Source organism: Adiantum capillus-veneris, chromosome 5 (genome assembly GCF_014529385.1).
Source record: "Adiantum capillus-veneris isolate H3 chromosome 5, ASM1452938v2, whole genome shotgun sequence".
NCBI classification, from domain to species: domain Eukaryota; kingdom Viridiplantae; phylum Streptophyta; class Polypodiopsida; order Polypodiales; family Pteridaceae; genus Adiantum; species Adiantum capillus-veneris.
Window position 1 is genome coordinate 60168282 of NC_140935.1, and position 18807 is coordinate 60187088.

The 18807-nt window shown below is 44.0% G+C and overlaps 2 protein-coding genes across 2 annotated transcripts in view; one reads left to right on the forward strand and one right to left on the reverse strand.

Annotated features, from left to right (window-relative positions):
* Window positions 1–14535, reverse strand: part of LOC147457381 (28 kDa ribonucleoprotein, chloroplastic-like) — a 30901-nt gene extending 16366 nt beyond the window's left edge. Inside the window, exons 1-2 of the mRNA XM_086512270.1 lie at window positions 14291–14535; window positions 13293–13458 (exon numbers count right to left, since the gene is read on the reverse strand). Of these exons, the coding sequence (XP_086368396.1) occupies window positions 13293–13458; window positions 14291–14535 (411 nt within the window). The remainder of the gene's footprint in view (window positions 1–13292; window positions 13459–14290) is intronic.
* A 1931-nt stretch (window positions 14536–16466) lies between these two features.
* Window positions 16467–17089, forward strand: LOC147457382 (uncharacterized). The gene is made up of 3 exons (XM_086513576.1): window positions 16467–16655; window positions 16729–16786; window positions 16851–17089. Exons 1-3 carry the CDS (start codon window positions 16467–16469, stop codon window positions 17087–17089), a joined length of 486 nt encoding a protein of 161 aa, XP_086369702.1.
* Window positions 17090–18807: the final 1718 nt, after the last annotated feature.

The following is an 18807-nucleotide window of genomic DNA, read 5'->3' on the forward strand; positions in this document are numbered from 1 at the left end:
ACAAATAATTTGTGTTTGCGTAATTCTTCAAACACTAAGGCGAGATGCTTATAGTGTTCGTCTTCCGTCTCTGAGAAGATTAAGACGTCATCAAAGGAAACGCCTGTGAAGCTTCTATATGAGTGGAAGATTCTATCCATCATTCTGTTGAATGTGGCTGGTGCATTAGTGAGTCCAAAAGGCATCACTAAGAATTCATACAACCCGAAGGTTGTTCTAAATGAAGTCTTATACACATCCTGAGGAGCTATGCGGATTTGATGATAACCGCTCTTCAAGTTTATACGACTAAAAACACTTGCTCCTTGTAACTTGTCAAGAATGTCGTCAATCCGAGGGATTGGAAATCGATTCTTGATTGTGATCTTGTTTAGAGATCTATAGTCTATGCACATGCGGAATGTGCAATCCTTAGCAAGACAGGTGAACAATATGGAGAAGTACTAGGCCTTACTAAGCCCTTCTCCAAAAGTTCGTTAACTTGCTTGAGAATTTCCTCTTGCTGCATTAGACTAACTTGATAAGGTGGCTGATTTGGAGGAGAACTTCCTGGGATCAAATCAATTGTATGATCCTCAGGTCGAGGAGGTAGGAGTTCATTTGGAAGTTCATCTGCAAAACAATCTTTATAACTTTCTAATAACTTAAGTCTTTTTTGCTCTAAAGAGGAAGAAAGTTGTGAAACAAACACGTCTCTCTCTCTCTTGCAAAAATCAAGTACACTGAAACACACTTTTTCATTTCTTTCTTGATGGCAATGTGATTGGCGATAGGGATACGCCAATCACCTGGCAAGAGGGGCAGGGGCTGCTCTCTTATAGCCTCCCAGAAGAGGAGGCGCTAGCATGAAGAGAGAGAGAGAGAGAGATTGCATGAGAAAGTGTGCCAAGTGGCACACTTACTTTAAAATTTAAAAACCATTCAACTTTTGACTTTAAAAATCCTATGCTAGTTAATGAAATGTGCAATTAAATGCACAACTGTACACATAGATGCAACAAATGAAAACGTTCGCTGCTCCCTAGCGCATTGCCGTGCCAGCAATGCTCTGGCATTACCTGTGCGCACTTATCCGGCCATTGGTCCAGCGCAAATCATTTAAGAATACTTTTAACTAACTTATCCTAAGGCCGTAAAATAATCAAGCCTTAGGGTTAATAGTCTAAGGACCCCATCTCATTCTTGTGCTTACACTAGCGCGCGTAATTTTCTGAGCCTGAAATCTGAGGCTACTATCTACCCCTTTATTGAAGACCCGATTTCCCAATCACTAGGGCTTCAGGGTATTTTTCTGCTAGGGTCTCCCTGAGGTGCTCTGGCCCAAACTTGGGCGCACCTGAGGCCCCAGAAACTGCTAGATCTATTCTAATGTGCACACAACTAATTAGATAATTCTTTTCTCGTAAATAGATTAATTATTTACGAAGTCTGACATAGTTACATATCTCCCTTTCTTGGGCTGATTTGGCTTTGCTTCTGCTTCGGAGGCGGTTCTTTTCTTCTTTTGCGAAGAAGAAATAGAGGTGGGCTGCTCATGGAGAGCCTTCTGCTTGGCATGGTAAGTGCTTTGCTCCATCTTCCTGGGAGTACCCTTGTCATGTATTCCATCAGCTATGCGGGCTGATTCCATAAGTATCTGCAAGTTACCTCGAGGGTAAAGCTTCATAGCCTTTTGCAAGGCTTCATGCAATCCTGCTTCAAACTAGCGCATCTTTTCCGAATCGTCAATCTTCTTGAATGGAGTGACTTTCAAGAGAACGTCCCAAAACCTATCCACATAGCGTGGAACAGTTTCGTTCTCCAACTGTGAAAGTCGATCCCATTCTTTCTTTACCTCTTCCTCATAGTCTGGAGGAAGGAACTGTGCGTAGAACTCCTCCTTGAAAACAGTCCAATCTTGGGGTTTACGATCTTCCAAGATAAGGGTTAACCACCAACTGCTGGCAGTGCCTTTCAGGTACATACTAACATGGCGAAGCTTGGATCTTTCTTTAAAATTCCCTTCAGCAAATACAACTTCGAATTGGCGGATGAAAGCCAACGCTTTGTCATTATCACGCCGCCCATTGTAGGTGTCAAATTTCACATCTTTGTCTCCCGACTTGAATGTTTTCTACCTGTGGTGCTTCTTCTTATGGTGCTCCTTCTTTCTATGCTTAGACTCCTTATGGATAGGAGTCTTTTCCCTTGAATGCACTTCTTGCTGCAACGGATCGTAAAGAAACATGTCTTCCGGAGCAACGATGTCATCCAGATCCTTCATGAAAGAGAACTCAGGGGAATCAGGGGGATCCTACTCTTGAACCTTTGGGTTAAACCGCACATGACGTTCTGGAGGTTTCCTGTGCCTCTCGTGCATGCGGGAGGTTCCAATCAAAGGATCTTTCCTTGGTTCTGGCGCCTTTGGGTTCTGCGGGATTTCTCCCGACCCCATCGGCATTTTCTCCTTCCCTTTCTCAAGAGTATGGAGAATCTTTTGGACTTCTGGATGGGAGAGAGCTTTTTGCAACTCTTCCACCTGCTGTTGAAGGAGAGAGAACTCTATCTCGCGTCCTCCCATTTCTGCCGTCTGCCAAGAGTCGTCAATCCCTTAAGGAAGAGAGAGATGACCTTGCTCTGATACCACTGTCACAAAAATACGGAAGCGTAAACTGACGTTTAATTGCACTTCAAATACTCAAGAGAATTAGAGAGAGAGAGAGAGAAAGCTTGACACTTTATTGGGGACCAAAAGATGGGCTGGTCCCCCCCCATAAAGAGAATATCTTTATTACTAAGGGAGAATCTTTACAAGCATGGGAACCAGGCGAAAGCCCGTCCTCTATTCTTTCTTGGCCTTTTTCTGCTTCTGACTGAGAGAGTAGAAGAACCGCTCTCTGACTACTGAGAGGATCTATCCTCTTCTGCGAGATTTTGGGAAGCTCTCGTAGGGGAGAGTCTACCTTCCACAAAACTCATCGGAAGCTCTCACGAATGAGGGTCCAGCTGCTAATTCCATATCACATAAGTGAGATGTCTTTTGAGTTGGCAAGCCAAGCTGTTGAACTAATTGAGTGCTGACGAAATTATTTGAGCATCCGCTATTCACTAAAATAGTGATGCAACGACCATTGATAGTTCCAAGAAGGCTCAAAACTTGCTTTGAGAGAGGCTCCAAAACTGAAGAATTGCACTGAGCATGCTTCATAAGAATAGTTGTATCCTCTGAGACACGAATCGTACTGACCATAGAGTTTCCTTTATCCTTAGCAGATCCTGGTTGTTCAGAATTTGCTGATGTTTCTACGTTGGAATTTCTTCTCAAATTAGACGGATTTGGTCTCTTTGGACATTGATACAATCTATGGTAACCATCGCAAATTGTACATAATCCTTCCTTCTTTGAAGTCGAAGATGCATTTGACGAAGAGCCTTGTTGACTATTGAAATGCCGATCTTGAAATGACTTTTGAAAAATCACGTCCTTTACCACGATCAAGTGGTGGAATATTTGAAGAAGATCTGCTTTGAGATTGTCGATCTTGAGAATAGAACCTTGAAGTTGAATACGGTGATGTGGCTTGCTGTCTGAATTGAGACTGGTGTTGCTGACTTTGGCTATAATTGTCTCTACGATCGCCCTGTGAAAAGCGAGCGCTATTTGAAAATTTGTCACCTGGGAGAAAATTCCATGTAGGACGCCGATTATCGCCAAAACGCTCCACATAGGCAATTGCAACATCCAAGGTGGTAGGGTTGTATTTGTGCACATAGTCCTTCAGTTTGGGTTCGAGTCCGTCGATAAAGCTGTGAAGTTTATTAGAGGGGCTAAGATCCTCTATCTCCAAAGTTAGTCTTCGGAACTCTGTGATGTGCGCCACCAAGGAACCTGGCTCGGGCGGCGAAGAGAGGACCGGACATGAAAATCCGCATTGGCCCTTGCGAATAGCACGCCGGAATTTATCCCAAGAAGGTGTGTGTTTACCATCAACAACCCGTTGTTCCCACCAAAGAAATGTTGTATCCTTGAGCAGAGAAATAGCAAGTGCAACCTTTTTACTCTCGACCAAATCTGTGTTCGATAAGTAAACCTCCATTTTGAACAGCCATTGGTCCAGTACGCACTTGTCCGGGGGACCATTATAAAGTTCCGGCAATTTAACATCAAGCTTCTTCTTCTATGCAGCATTAAATATTTTATAAAGTAATTGAAGTTCGCGATTGTCTACCTCTTCTTTTGGATCTAGTTCATTTGGTTTGTCCACTGAAGCTTCAGAAGAGGTGTGGAAGATGCTACATGTGTAGTCCGAGAAGCAACAAGACGACTTCAAGAAGTGTTTTGCGTCTGCATCTCATCCAAGCGAGTGTGTAGTGATGCGAGGCTTGTGGAAAGTGTGGACATCTGCTCCTTGATAAGAGTAAGGGCATCATCAGATTGACCACCTTCGTCCCGAGAATTCGGCATGGTTACGCCTCAAAGGGAATAACGAACAGGTGCAAATTCTAGGAACAAGTTCTGGGACAGGTGCTCCAGGAGCAAAAATTATGTTTAGAACGGGTTCCGTCTCTGTGGTCGGGTAATAATCTCAGGTTCTTTTCCCGAAGAAATTTTGCCGGAATATGTAAGTCGTCTTCGGCTATGACGGCAAAAAGTCCGGCGCGTGCACACAAGGCCAACGCAGGAGAGTGGAAGACAAGGTGACACCGGCAATAAACGAATGCGTGAATTCATGTTGATCTGGTGGGTTTTCTCTTTGTTTTTTTTCTTTGAGTTAGTTTATTGGGGGTTTATATGATCTAGTGAGTGAGTTCACATGGGTTTTTTAAAAATTTTGGCTTTTTTGGCCGATCACCCAAGTTTGGGACGGGCGGGCAGGTCACTTGACTTAATATATTTTAACGGGTAATCATAAGGTGCAGCGAGTGTAACAATTCAGCCAGCGTAATAATTCAGCCAAGCGAAAGGTTGCAGATTTCAACCAGCCTAATAAAAACGTCAAACGCTGCCGCTTGGGAAAATTTGCTGACGCAAGCGTGCTAGAAGCTGATCGCTAGGAGTGCTGACGCTTGGTGAGGATTGCCGATGCCGCTTGGGAAGGGGTGTGGCAAAGAGTTGCAGACTCGCTAAGTACTTACTGCAATGTCACATACACGCGGGGTACGCCACACACACGGTCCGGGTACCCCACATACTCACACACTGCCTGTCACGTGACACATCCCAACCCTATGTGTCTGTGGACAAGCTACACCACAGCAGGGTTCAGTCAGTCCAGTCAAGTATAGATTAGCAGTGATCTGGCACTTTTGTGAGTCTATTCGTAGACCGTGCATGCCTAGTCACTTAGCAATAGATGCGTATCCTCCGGTTGCACACAGCATGATCATCAGTATTCCCTTCAGAATCCATCAGATTCAATCAGGGGAATTTTCCAGTGCATTTAGCCTATTTTCCTATTTTTTGTTATTTTCACTCATTATTTTTAAGTGACTTTCCAATAAAAGTAGGTAGGGCAATTTTGCTAAGTTAATATATAAGCAAACCCAAGTAAGCACTTTCTCGCAGAAGAGGCAGCAGGAGCTTCCCGCTCAACAGGCAACTTCTCAGCAGTACCCCTCCCTCAGCACCCCTAGCGTTTTTCGGCATTAGGTCAAGCCTCCCATCCCTTGGCGTTTCCTTCACAGCAGAGCCATCCCTTGGCGCTTTCCCAGATTCAGCCCATCGCCATCCAAGTCCCCTCTTGCCTGGCGTTTTTACCATCTACCCGCAGCAATCCTAACGTTTTACGAACGCTGGCCATACCTGCAAATCATCAACGATTTCAGCCCCAAAACGCACATGCAGCCCTGCTGTAAGGCAGCGTTTTTCAGCCCTTGATATCCACACAAAAAACGCAGCATGTTCCTTGCCAGAACCTCAGCGTTTTGTCATCAGCATGAACCCTGACGAAACCATTCATTTTCAGCCATAAGGACAGCAGTAAACAGTCATTTTCAGCCACCGAAACAGCCATGAAAATCAACAATTAGAAGATCCCAGATTTCAGCCATCAAGTCGTCGTCATCATCAGCATAGTCCAAGATGCATCAGTCCATTGCATACGCATTGTACCACTTTGTGCAATCATAAGTAGACCACTCTCGCCGACGAGAGTGGGGCCTTCGGAGGAGGGTTTTACAACCTCTCCGGTGTCGTATCTCTTTTCTCTCCTCCTCTCAGTCTCATTCACTTGCACGCACAATATCCACTCACTTTGTTCGTGATCATAGCACTCTCCATAAAGACGGAAGGCTCTCTCCTTCCCTAAGAACTAAAAGGAACCTTGAGCAATAAGGATCACTAATCTTGAGAAAATACAACATTCATTCCGCTGCACCTTACATTGGTATTAGAGCTTTGGAAGTGTTCTGTACTACTCAAGGGAAGAACCACAAGAATTTATTTTTTTTGCTTGTTACGGTCGCACGAACCCAAGTTCGCTTGGGCATGTCGATTCCTAATCGTATTTTGTTGAAGAGTGACAGGAATCCCAAGAAAGAAGGGCTTGTTCAGCCTCCCCTTGTGTCTCTTTTCACTCATTGAGAGCGGACCGTGCACTTAGCGGCCTCGCGAGCTTAAGAACCCAAGTTCCTCGCGAGCTTAAGAACCCAAGATCATAGTGCATGGTCGTCACCCGAAGCGGAATGGATACTTCGCATACAGGTGATGAGCATGAGAGAGGCGACGAAGACTCATCCCCACCAGGAGATAATTTCTTCAATCCTCCCCCCTCGCCATCTACGCCACCAAGTGCACCAAACCCTATGGAGGCAATGGTCAAGCAGATGATGGCCATGATGGATAGACAAGAAGCAAATCGCCTTGCTCAGGAACGTGAGTGCCTTACTCAGGAACGTGAGCACGATGAAAGAAACGCAAAACTTGCCGCAAAACAAGAAGACAATCGACTTGCTTTAGAACGCGAGCGCAACGAACGCAAAGAACGGAAACAACTAAGAAAGACGGAAGAGGTGGCAAGAAACGCGGCCTTGGAGGCTGATCGTACCGCTCATAGATTGGCCTTGGAGACCGAGCGTGAAGCTCAACGAGAGCTACACACTCAAGAATTGCTTCAACAAGCACTAGCCTCAAAGACCGAACCACCCAAAGATCGTGGGAGTTCCTCAAGTGGTGCAAGCCACGACGCGGATTCCAACCACCCAATCACATAGAAGTTGACTTTCAATAAGTATGACGGTAAGATGGATGCTACAGTTATTCATTCTTGGTTGCATCAATTTAATGCTTATTTTGCGACAACTAAGAAGACAGGAAATAGCAAAGTTTTGACGGCAGCTATGTACCTTGCCAGTGATGCCATTAATTGGTACCACGCATGGCAAGAGGCACAGCTAGCCGCGCACCTAGAGACAACCGACGGATTCACGCCCCTTTCCTTCAATTGGGCTGATTTCCAAGACAAGCTCAAGGCGTGGTTTATGCCACCTCAGTACCTTGCACCATTGAAGGACGATTGGCGCTCTCTCAAGCAAAATGGTATGCCGGTTATGTCTTTTTCTAACAGTGTTTTGTAGCTAGGTACCCAATTACGCAAGTCGGATGATGAGCACAAAGAGGCTTTTCTCTTTGGATTGGACGAGTATATTAAGTACGATGTCGAGGTACTCGATCCAATCGATCTCAACAAGGCGGTAGCAATTGCTCTCACACAGGAGATGAAGCACAACAAGGGAAAGCCTAAGGAGAACAAGACTTCCACAAGTACCTCGCAAACTTCTCAGAACCCTCAGAACGGTAAGAACGGTAAGAACGGTAAGAATGATAACTCTTCTAACCAATCTACCAACAGTATCTCATCAAAGAATTCTTCCAATGAATCTAAGGGTAAGGCTAACACAACTGCTAAACCTAAGCTTACTCCATATGAAAAGGTAGCACAAGGAATTGTAGGAGGATACATCAGATCGGAAGAACAAAGCACTTATTCTAAGGAAGGTCGTTGTTTTCATTGTCACATAAAAAGAACATGTCCTAAGCTTGAATCAAATGAATCTAAAGAACCCACAGCACCCACTACATCTGTCAATGCAATGAATGATAACACGAGTGTGCCCCAAGTTTCTCAGGACCCTCCCATTGATGAATCTCTCATTAAATGTTATGGTCGTACGTCGGGGCACCGTTTTGTCATATTGTTTCACCCGGGTAGTAAGCATGATATGATCAGTTCCTCTCTTGTTGAGAGAGCCCGCCTCGAAGTTAGTCCGAGATCTCCTATCGAGGTCTCTGGCTTTCCACCTGGTATGGACACTCTCATCACGGAGGAGTGCCTTGATGTGTTGTTTGCAATTCAACAGACTGCCTTCACTAGAAGATTTGTTGTTTCTCCTCTCTCAGGATGTGATATGATTTTGGGCATTCGATGGTTTCGTGAGACTAACGCTCTCATTGATTTTGAGGCTAACACTTTAACTCTCAATGCCAAAAGTGATTCTCCTACTGTCTTGCATGGAGAGGACATTTCTCATTCTCCATCTCTCATTGCTAATATGCAGGACAAGATTGAAAGGATTCAGGAAAAGGAGACTCTAACAGTCTCTCTTTCTCCACAGCATGACACAGAGAATTTGCATGATTATGAGAAGCATGATGATTTGAATAATAATGATTTGCATGATGATTTGGATGACAATAACCAGCATGATGATTTACATGAAGAAGATGTGATTGTTCACAAGGACGATGTGTTAGTTGATGCTTTTCTAGCGAAGCTAACCTCGTTGTAGATTCGATCAATCACCAAGAATCGATATTGGCTTTCGAGTCGAGGTCCACAGATCCCCCACAAGAAGATCCGAAAGATCCCGAAGAAGTGATCTTGGGCTCTCGAGCCTTGGTCCAAAGAACCCTCACAAGAAGTATTATATGTTCGCATGATTGATACGCACGCATTGTTCGAATGTTTCATTCGTGATTGTTTCCTGTATTTTAGTCAGCATCATTATGTGATCCCTTTTCCTAGGCATGACATATTGTATGTGGAGCACGTTTCTCTCATGGATGAGCACGAATGTATGCGGATTGTTCATGAAAAGCTGAAAAGTTTGTATGTAAGGAAGTCACAATCCATGTCTCTTCCTTGGCATGACACAGTTGTAGAAAGCGCACATGACAGTATGAGCACCAAGCATGGGCATTTCCATTGTGATTTGCCACAGTTGATTGATTTCGATCAAATAGACAAGATTCGATCTCATTGTTTGCATATGTTATTGATGAACAGGTTGTCATTCCGTCTCTATGTTCATCTACATTGCATACAGAGTCTTTAGAGAAGACAAGATTTTTTTCCTTCACTTTACATGGAATGGGTATGTTCATGGTTTTGTGTTGAAAGTGGTTTCAGGAATTTTCAGCCATGGAGATTCTTGAAGACGAAAGAAGCAGGACTCTAGACGAAGTTGAAGTAAGGAAGGAGCCACAGAAGACTTTGTGTCGCTTTCGGCGCGGCCCAAAGAAGCAAGCGTTGCAGACCTTTATGAAGTTCAAGGACCGCACCACCCACACATCAGAGTGGGCCGGCGAAGAGTCCCTTCCAAGATTCCGGATACTATTGGCGATCTCCCTTGACGCCATACAGTTCGGTACCAATACCTCACTTTAAAAAGGAGGGGATGTCACGTGACACATCCCAACCCTATGTGTCCGTGAACAAGCTACACCACAACAGGGTTCAGTCAGTCTAGTCAAGTATAAATTAGCAGTGATCTGGCACTTTTGTGAGTCTATTCGTAGACCGTGCATGCCCAGTCACTTAGCAATAGATGCATATCCTCCGGTTGCACACAGCATGATCATCAGTATTCCCTTCAGAATCCATCAGATTCAGTCAAGGGAATTTTCCAGTGCATTTCGCCTATTTTCCTATTTTTTGTTATTTTCACTTATTATTTTTAAGTGACTTTCCAATAAAAGTAGGTAGGGCAATTTTGCTAAGTTAATATATAAGCAAACCGAAGTTAGCACTTTCTGGCAGAAGAGGCAGCACGAGCTTCCCGCTCAGCAGGCAACTTCTCAGTAGTACCCCTCCCTCAGCACCCCTAGCGTTTTTCAGCATTAGGTCAAGCCTCCCATCCCTTGGCGTTTCCTTCACAGTAGAGCCATCCCTTGGCGCTTTCCCAGATTCAGCCCATCGCCATCCAAGTCCCCTCTTGCCTGGCGTTTTTACCATCTACCGGCAGCAGTCCTAGCGTTTTACTAACATTGGCCATACCTGCAAATCATCAACGATTTCAGCCCCAAAACGCACCTGCAGCCCTACTGTAAGGCAACGTTTTTCAGCCCTTGATATCCACACAAAAAACGCAGCCTGTTCCTTGCCAGAACCTCAGCATTTTGTCATCAGTATGAACCCCGACGAAACCATTTATTTTCAGCCATAAGGACAACAGTAAACAGTCATTTTCAGCCACCGAATCAGCAATTAGAAGATCCCAGATTTCAGCCATCAAGTCGTCATCGTCATCACCGTCGTCATTATCGGCATAGTCCAAGTTGCATCAGTCCATTGCATACGCATTGTACCACTTTGTGCAATCATAAGTAGACCACTCTCGCCGACGAGAGTGGGGCCTTCAGAGGAGGGTTTTACAACCTCTCGGATGTCGTATCTCTTTTCTCTCCTTCTCTCACTCTCATTCACTTGCACGCACAATATCCACTCACTTTGTTCGTGATCATAGCACTCTCCATAAAGACGAAAGACTCTCTCCTTCCCTAAGAACTATAAGGAACCTTGAGCAATAAGGATCACTAATCTTGAGAAAATACAACATTCATTCCGCTGCACCTTACACTGCCGTCTGCCCTTCTTTATTTGTCTCTGATGTGCATAGAATTAATTAGAACAGGTAAGAGTTACCTTATACACGTAGGCAATTGGGCACTATCTTTCTTCTGCTTCTATGCAACTCCGAGAAGGGGATAGAGTGTAGCGGCAAGGGTGAGAGACTCACAACCTTCGGGTCCCAGAAATTTTTTTGCTCTGATACCACTGTAAGGATTAGAGCTGTTGGCGACTAAGCCCGGGAGGACACAACCTGCTCTGATACCAATTGTTGGAATTAGGGAAAACACACACGGCTTGGAGAAGACGAAGGAAGCTCAAGGCACACAACAGAGAGTGTATTACTTAGTGTGCAATGGAAAGATGGATAGCCCTAGAATGAATGGGCGTATATACAATGCACGGGGGAAAAACCTCCTAGAGAGGGAAAAAATGCCCCAAGTGTGTTCACACATCACTACCACATGTATATGGTAACATGACCCACCTCTTCTCAGAGACCCTTCACAGCGCAGACTGTTGAGTCTAGTTTTTTCCTCATCTTGGGTTACCCTACCTACTGACAGGACACCTTCCGGTGGTGGTCCATGCGGTCTCTCAATGACTATTGCATTGCTTACGGTAGCATCTAGAGTGCAGACTACTTAGTCTGGCTTTCCTTGATTCAGAGGACGTTTACGATGCAAATTGCTACATCTGGCCTTCATGGAGTTTTACAGAGCTTAGTCACCAAGCCACACTGGGTTACAGGCTCATGCATTGACAGGCTTCCGGTCATTCTCATGACGGTTCCTGGGCTTCTCCATTTTCTCCAAACGGTTTGACTACAGACACCACAGGTCCTATTGGGCAAGACACTTGCAAGTCTATTGGCACTTCTTTCATGACAAGGAGTTGTTTTCACGCTCAGTTCAGGACCTTCACGCAATATCTTCACCCTATATCAGCGGAGTACAACAATTTCTATGGAGATTTCTTGGCGGTCGGGTCATCCCAGACTGTTGCTACGCTCACGGAGTTCGCCGGAGTATTGTCCTTCAGTGGACATTGCAACAGACATCTTCATCATTTGCCTCACATCTTCGGCTTCATGCGGTTTGTTCAGCATCAGGTGCTGAGAGGGGGTGTTAGACTTACACCACTCTGCTGCTTCACAGGTCTAGGGCGTACTTGTACGGCTAGTATGCCTCCGGACTGGCCACCCATAGTCTAGGTTGTACCTAGTCCGGCCGTCCGAGTTTGAGGCCGCCTGCTCACTTTTGTCCGGACGCCCACATATTTCCATATATCATTTTTATGTTGGGTCGTGGGGATTTTTATCAGACCTTGCCCTACCTCCCCTTGGGCACCTATTTATGGGACCAAGGGGTACCCACTTCCATATCTCATCTCACAGAGATCACACATCTGATTGTATTGGGTCTTCTGCTCTGGTAGTCAATGGGGGTTTGATCGCCCCCTCTTCACCATATCCAATGTTTGTGTCTACAGTCTCTCTCCCCTCTCTCACGCTTCCGCACACGCGCACTCGCACAATAGAGGGGAACATGTAGTTTAAAACCAGTTGAAAGCTTTGTAAAAGAGGATGCCTCGAGAGTATATCGTGGAGTTTGTCAAGCAGAACTCTTGGTACTTTGTGGAGTCCAAAAACGCCATCTTGCTCTATCTATTCTTCAATGGACAGGTATGTTTTCAGAAAAGCACATGCATGAAGCTCTGATATTCCTGTAATCGGGGGCACCACATGCCAATTGAATAGAAGAAACTTGAACAGACTTTTAGCACTTTAAAACAGCTGGACTGAAAGAGAGAGAGAGAAAGAGAGAGAGAGAGAGAGAGAGAGAGAGAATCTGAGACGCACTGACGGAGTTCCACTCCCAAACGGCACTCCCCAAACCCCGCCGCCACCCATTTTAGTATTTCTTTATATTGCTTCAACAAGGTACAAGCTATGGGAACTCTGCTCTATTTCTCCACATGGCAGAATGCCACAGAGAGAGAGAGAGAGGTCCCTTCGGATTGTTCCTACCGTATGAAAAATTCTCTTTGGGTATGTATGAGATTAAGAAGATGAAAACAGAATAACCTTCCTATCAGCCTTCAGTTCACGACCCGTGCCAACAGCTTTCAACGTCTCTTCCTGTGTGTGTACGCAGATACGGAAGAAGAGAATGGAATAGAGTAATAACGCGGTTATCCATTTCCCTCTTAAGTAACACTCGTTGCAGAAATCTTGGGATAAAAATATCTCTGTGGAATATCAGGTATTGAGTTCAAGACTCATTTGTTCCTATAACGCTAAAATCTTCTTCGCTGTCTTCTTTTTCTTCTTCTTCTTCTTCTTCTTCTCTCTCTCTCTCTCTCTCTCTCTCTCTCTCTCTCTCTCTCTCTCTCTCTCTCTCTCTCTCTCTCTCTCTCTCTCTCTCTCTCTGTGTGTGTGTGTGTGTGTGTGTGAGAGACCCATACCTCGAGGGTTTGGACCACAGCATCACAGGAACGGAAGTGGTTGATGAGGGCGTCCGGGTCGCAGTTGTAAGGAAGGTTAAAAAGCTTGATCTTGCTTCCAACTGGCACGCCATTCGTGTAAGGAATGTGGTAGAAGTCAGCGGCACCTATGCCACAAACCCATCTTCTGGAACAAGAGCTGGTACGCCAGCAGCCGGGAAAGTCACCTGCGGAGTAGGAGAGGGAGAAGGAGGACGGGAGGTGAGAGGCTATTTTGCTGTCTATGCGAAGTGTGCAGAGCCTGCCATCGGGGCTCCACTCAGTACACGAATGAAGCTTCGCCATATCCTGCCCCAGAAACCTCAAATGTGCCTCCATCGATGTACAAATTTATTTGTCCGCGGTTCATCCAAAGCTCTTTTTTGTGCTGAGATGGTGGTTGGCCGCCGCCCAACTATGCTTTCATTCTCTATATCTATATCTATCTATTCTAAATTCTATAATATTACAAAAGGCTTTTTGGCCTGTCCAAAGGGCAAAGGCTATAGCGATGCAATGTCTTTTTGCTGACTAAAATATTTTTCATTTATTTTGTTCATTTTGTGAATTTATATCAAGAACCACTATGTGGTATGATTAAACTAGTTGGAAAAATGGCCACTCTCCGCACAAGATGGGTATCCTAGGAGGTTGGTGGAGGTAGGGATAAGGATTGGCCATGTGTAGACCATCTATTGGCTTATCATTTGTGGAGGAGTGATAAGACTCTTCTAGGGTTGAGAGTTGCATCATTAGTTCATTTTACGGCTGTTAGCTCTCAAGCTTGTAAGGGGGTAGGGGTAGGCGAGAAGCGCGAGTTGCCATGGCGTGCTGCACTTTGTGGAGGATCATGAAGAAGCCTCTTGTAGCCCAGCCCTTCGTGACCTGAACCAGACCGAGTCTCTCTCTCTCTCTCTCTCTCTCTCTCTCTCTCTCTCTCTCTCTCTCTCTCTCTGTAGCAAAGCTGTCGTTGCTCGAACCCTGCTGTTGTGCACTGAGTTGCGCCTGTGGTGCTGCCCCTACGCATGTGGCCCTGCCCCTGCTGTTGCGGCAGTGCCTCTGCACCTGCGGCGCTGCCCCTGCGGCGCCTCCGGCTACGGCATGCCTCTGCACCTACGGTACTGCCCCTGTGGCCCTGCACCTTCAGCCATAATCGTCGCTGCAGCGGTGGCTGCGGTCGTGCATTTGTTCCTGCAGTGCTGCCCCTGCGGCCCTGCAACTGCATCTCGGCGCTGCATAATTGTTGTTGAAACGTTAAAAGATCATTCATCCCTTTGCACTGGCTGCCTTTGTTCCGGCGGGCAGATAGGCTGATGGGCACAACGTTTTGTCGAATCTGGTGAAGCTGGGCGAGGAGGGGGCTCCACCCACTGCGGCTGCCGTCCGGCGAGCCACATGGTATCCTTATCTTCTGGATTCTCAGATGTCAACTGTCAGGCAGGCCAGCAAGTCTTTCCGCAACGGCGCCTCCCTCACGCTGAGCGAAATGACGTCTTCACACGGGTCTGGCATTAGCCGTTGCAGCAATGTCTTCAAGGTTTACTAGGTTGCCGGGATGGTCCTGTGGAGGGTGGTGCATCTGGGTGAGTTTTCTAAATGCTTGGCGCCGTGTTGGTTCTGTTAATTTGGATGCTTTTATGAGCATCATGAATACTTTAAACACTTCCATGTGGTATTTTTGCAGATGTTGGCGTGGTTGAATGATGGTACTTGGGAGGAAAACCCCTGATTGGAAGTAGATTAAGCATGGTCCAGCGACGTTTTATGAGTTGCATCAATTAGAACCTTTGTCATGTGATGCACATTACACTTTAGGTGCGGGAGGTTCATAATGTTTATGAAATGTTGGTTGCTTGGAGTTTGTTGACAGGCATAGATTCTCATATGCGTTGGGCTGAAGTCGAAAATGTTTGTTGTAGCCCGGGATGGGTCAATAGTTTATGACAATAATTGTCAAACTTAGTTAAGCTCTACTTCATCCAGATTGTAGATTTTGTGTTTGTGTTTTGCGTAGTTGAGAACAAGCAACATAATGGTTGGTTTTGTGTGTATATTTGTCTATGTGGGATAGGGTTGGTTTAAATTTAAGACTATTATCAAGTTTTATCTTAAGCGCTTAGGGTTTTTTTCAAGCTTAGGGTTTTTGTCAAGCTTTGTGCGTGTAGTTAAACAAATCAAGCTTGTATTTTTGTCTTTTTTTCACGACGGGAAATTGCGATCATGTCTCATTCGTTTCATGGACATCTTGAGATGTTCCAGATAGAATTAGAGAAGACTGAGCAAGCTTTAGTTACGAAAGGGAATTGGTATACAAGATAAGCTATGATGATGAACACATGCCAATTATGGCTTCATGCCATTATTTGGTCACTTTCTCTGAGCTTATGGTTAAAAAAAGCCTAAATTATTTTTGTAGTAAAAAAAAATTAATGCATAAGATCTGAGAATTGTTGTTGTTAATACAATGACTATTGTATCACTTTTGTGCCTTGCGGACAGTTAAAGACCGCATCGCTGTTAAATTTCCTATTTCTGACTTTCAGCAACGCAAAAAATGCACATTATGTTAATTTCACCCATTTTATTTTGTATCGATTATAATCTTGATTAAGACTAGTGGGATAGAAAAATACCTTGATAATAGTTAGATTTTCTGAAAAATGAAAGTTAGTGTTTAAACTATTTTGATTTATTTATAATAGTTTAATAACTGCATAATAGTTGCTTACAATTTTTAAAAGTAGAATTGAATTCATTACAGAATTCTCGTATTCTTAAAAATTACCATAATTAAAAGTTGAACTTGCTTGTGGGCTTTGTATGCAGATGCTACGACTTTGGTTGTCAAAGCCGAGGCTTTTGGCTGTTGTCTTCAACTTTATCGCGAGCAGAAAATCAAAGAGTTGTTCTCTCAAAGCACAACTGCTGCTGAATTTGTTTCAACAGTTGCTTTTATTGTTGTCAAAATAGAGAATGCCGTTAAAAGCGATGGCACTCCTAGCTTTAGTTTAACTGTGGCAGATGGACCTTCAACAAGCGATCGAGCTAGTGTGAGTGTTGATAAAGCTTCTTTGCAACACAAATGTATCTTTGCTCATGTTTGCATTTTGATGGCAGCTTCTCTTTGTCCCTACACGACGGGTCGACTATCAGTTTATGGTGCACGAAGTAAAAGAAGTTGGATACTACTCATGTGTCACTCGTAACATCAATGTCTTCAAGCATCTGTCAAACACCCTTAGTGTAGTTGACGCTACTATCTTGTGCCCGCTTCCTCTCTCTTTGGCTGGTGTCTTCCACGAATACTTGTTGAAACAAGTCACGAACTTAGGCTTTGGGAAGAAGGTAATTGTTGTGTGTGCATATATTAGTAAAAAATGCATTTATGTTCATTTTATGGTCATTGTTGAATTTGTAGGTGTTTGGAACGCTGGAGATTGTGAGTGTGAATAGCTTGGATGTCGAGTACTCGTGCGGTGTGTGCAAAGGTCTAAGTGTGAGTCGGCAAGCTAGCAACCCATTTTGCTACTCTTGTGGCAGACTCTACAATCACCAAGCAGTCTGTGTTGCCCGCTAAATTATATCCCCAAGACGGAGAGGTTGTTTCTGTTATCTTGCAAGGAGCTGTAGTTGATTCTGTTCTTGGATTTTCCGGTCCGTTCCTGCAACTCTTTGATCAAAGCTTGGTAGAGTTAAAATCTTCACTCTTGAACTTCAAAAAGGGTGGTTGGTTCACTATTGACAAGGCGGGACAGGTTACTGCATTCAAAGGCGCGTAGTTTGTGTTCTTGATATCAAGGTTTTACTTTTTGGAACAATGGCATATGATATCATTTTGTACGTAGATGGCAAAAATTTACATGTTGATCCTATATTTACTTGTAATTTTCCAGAGAACAAAGATGTTTTGCTAAGTTTGCTTCATGGTTTTCACTTGTCCCTCTCTTTGCAATGTCTTGAATCCAAAATTGTGGATGAAATTCTGGAACAAATAGAACTAAAAAACGAAGACATTCTGAAAGTTTGGGTTGACCCTTGGATTGTTGATGTACAATCACCTTCTTTTAATCAAAAAGAATTTTTGACGTCGCTTTTAGGTAGTCGACATTCGTCAATGATGCTAAGTGTGCACTTGGTAACTTTGTTTTGCAAGATGTTCTTTGCAATGTGCAAACTCTACTTTTACCAAGGTGATGTTTTAAATGAAGTCCGTTGTTTCGGTGCACGTGAATGTGCAACCTTGTCCACTTGCCCAACTCTTGTGGTGTTGAATTTTTGTGGCTGTTTTTTATGGTATCCGTGTGGAGATCATCCATCCAAACGTAAACGTTGTATATGGAGTAAAGAAGCTACCTTGTGTCTAACAACACTTGTCGAAACTCATGATGTCGCTGTCTAAGAAATTGTCTCTATGTTTTTGCAATTATTTCCAAACTCTTTTAGTGTCAAACAAGTGAAGACAAAAATTTATAACATGTCCAAGTCATCGCGAATTCACCAAAGAAGGTCTACCATTTCATCTAGTGGAACTCTTATGTATGTCAAGACGATTGAAGATATCCCTGCTTTCGCTTGTGCTTCGTGTGGTTCTCTCTTGTATCGCCATAGTTTATGTAGCATGTCAAAGGTGGAATTTTTGCTTCTCAAGTGAATAAAATCAATGGTCATTGGTCAAAAGAAAGAGTTGCAAGTGTGTTATTCATGCAAAGCTGCATTGAAGAAACAAGAAGAACCATTGTTTTGCTTGAAAAGAGAGGTTCAATTCAATAGCAAAATACCCTCCGTAGAAAAATTGAATTCAATAGAGAGTCGTCTTGTATCCTTGCGCATACCATTCGCACAAATTCGAGAGCTAAACTTCGAAGGTCAACTTGGTTTGCGTGGAAGCATTGTGAATGTAATGGTGGATCTGTCACGAGTTCAAAGGGTGTTGCCATGCTTTTCTAATGATCAAGCTTCTATCCTTGTAGAGATTAAACGTAAGCTTGAATATGATCATGCTTATTTGAGTGGCATTGTGCGCCCAAACTGTGTTCTTCAAGCTTTGGCCGACCTTTTGGCCACTCCATTGTATATTGATCATGGTGTTACAATTGATATGTCTTGGTCATCTTCTTTCACACTCCATGTTGATCTTGCTTATAGTCCACACTAAGAAGATATTGATGATGAGAGTAATCCTACGGATACTTTGGTGCATGGTATCTACTCTGCACAACAAGTTGTGGACCATAATTCTCAAGTTGCAAGTATAGCCCCTTGTGAGGGATTTAGTCCATTAAGCATTTTTTATGATGAATCTTGTGAGGAGTTGTCATTTCCAACATTGTTTTTTGGTCAAAGAAGAAAGTATCATGTGTTGGCAAAGAAAAATTATCAAAAAGTAGCACAATGGGAGCTTAAGAATGTGGATAGACGATTTACAAGCAACATTGAAAATCTTTTCTTCAAAACAATGAAAATTATTATTACAAAAGTTCTTGGTTCTATTTGGGTA

Excerpts from the sequence above, each read along its gene's own strand:
- LOC147457382 (XM_086513576.1), top strand. The coding sequence starts at position 16,467 with ATGGTGCACGAAGTAAAAGAAGTTGGATACTACTCATGTGTCACTCGT. Across the intron at positions 16,656-16,728 it reads ACTTAGGCTTTGGGAAGAAG|GTGTTTGGAACGCTGGAGAT; the intron begins GTAATTGTTGTG and ends TTGAATTTGTAG. Across the intron at positions 16,787-16,850 it reads GGATGTCGAGTACTCGTGCG|ACTCTACAATCACCAAGCAG; the intron begins GTGTGTGCAAAG and ends CTCTTGTGGCAG.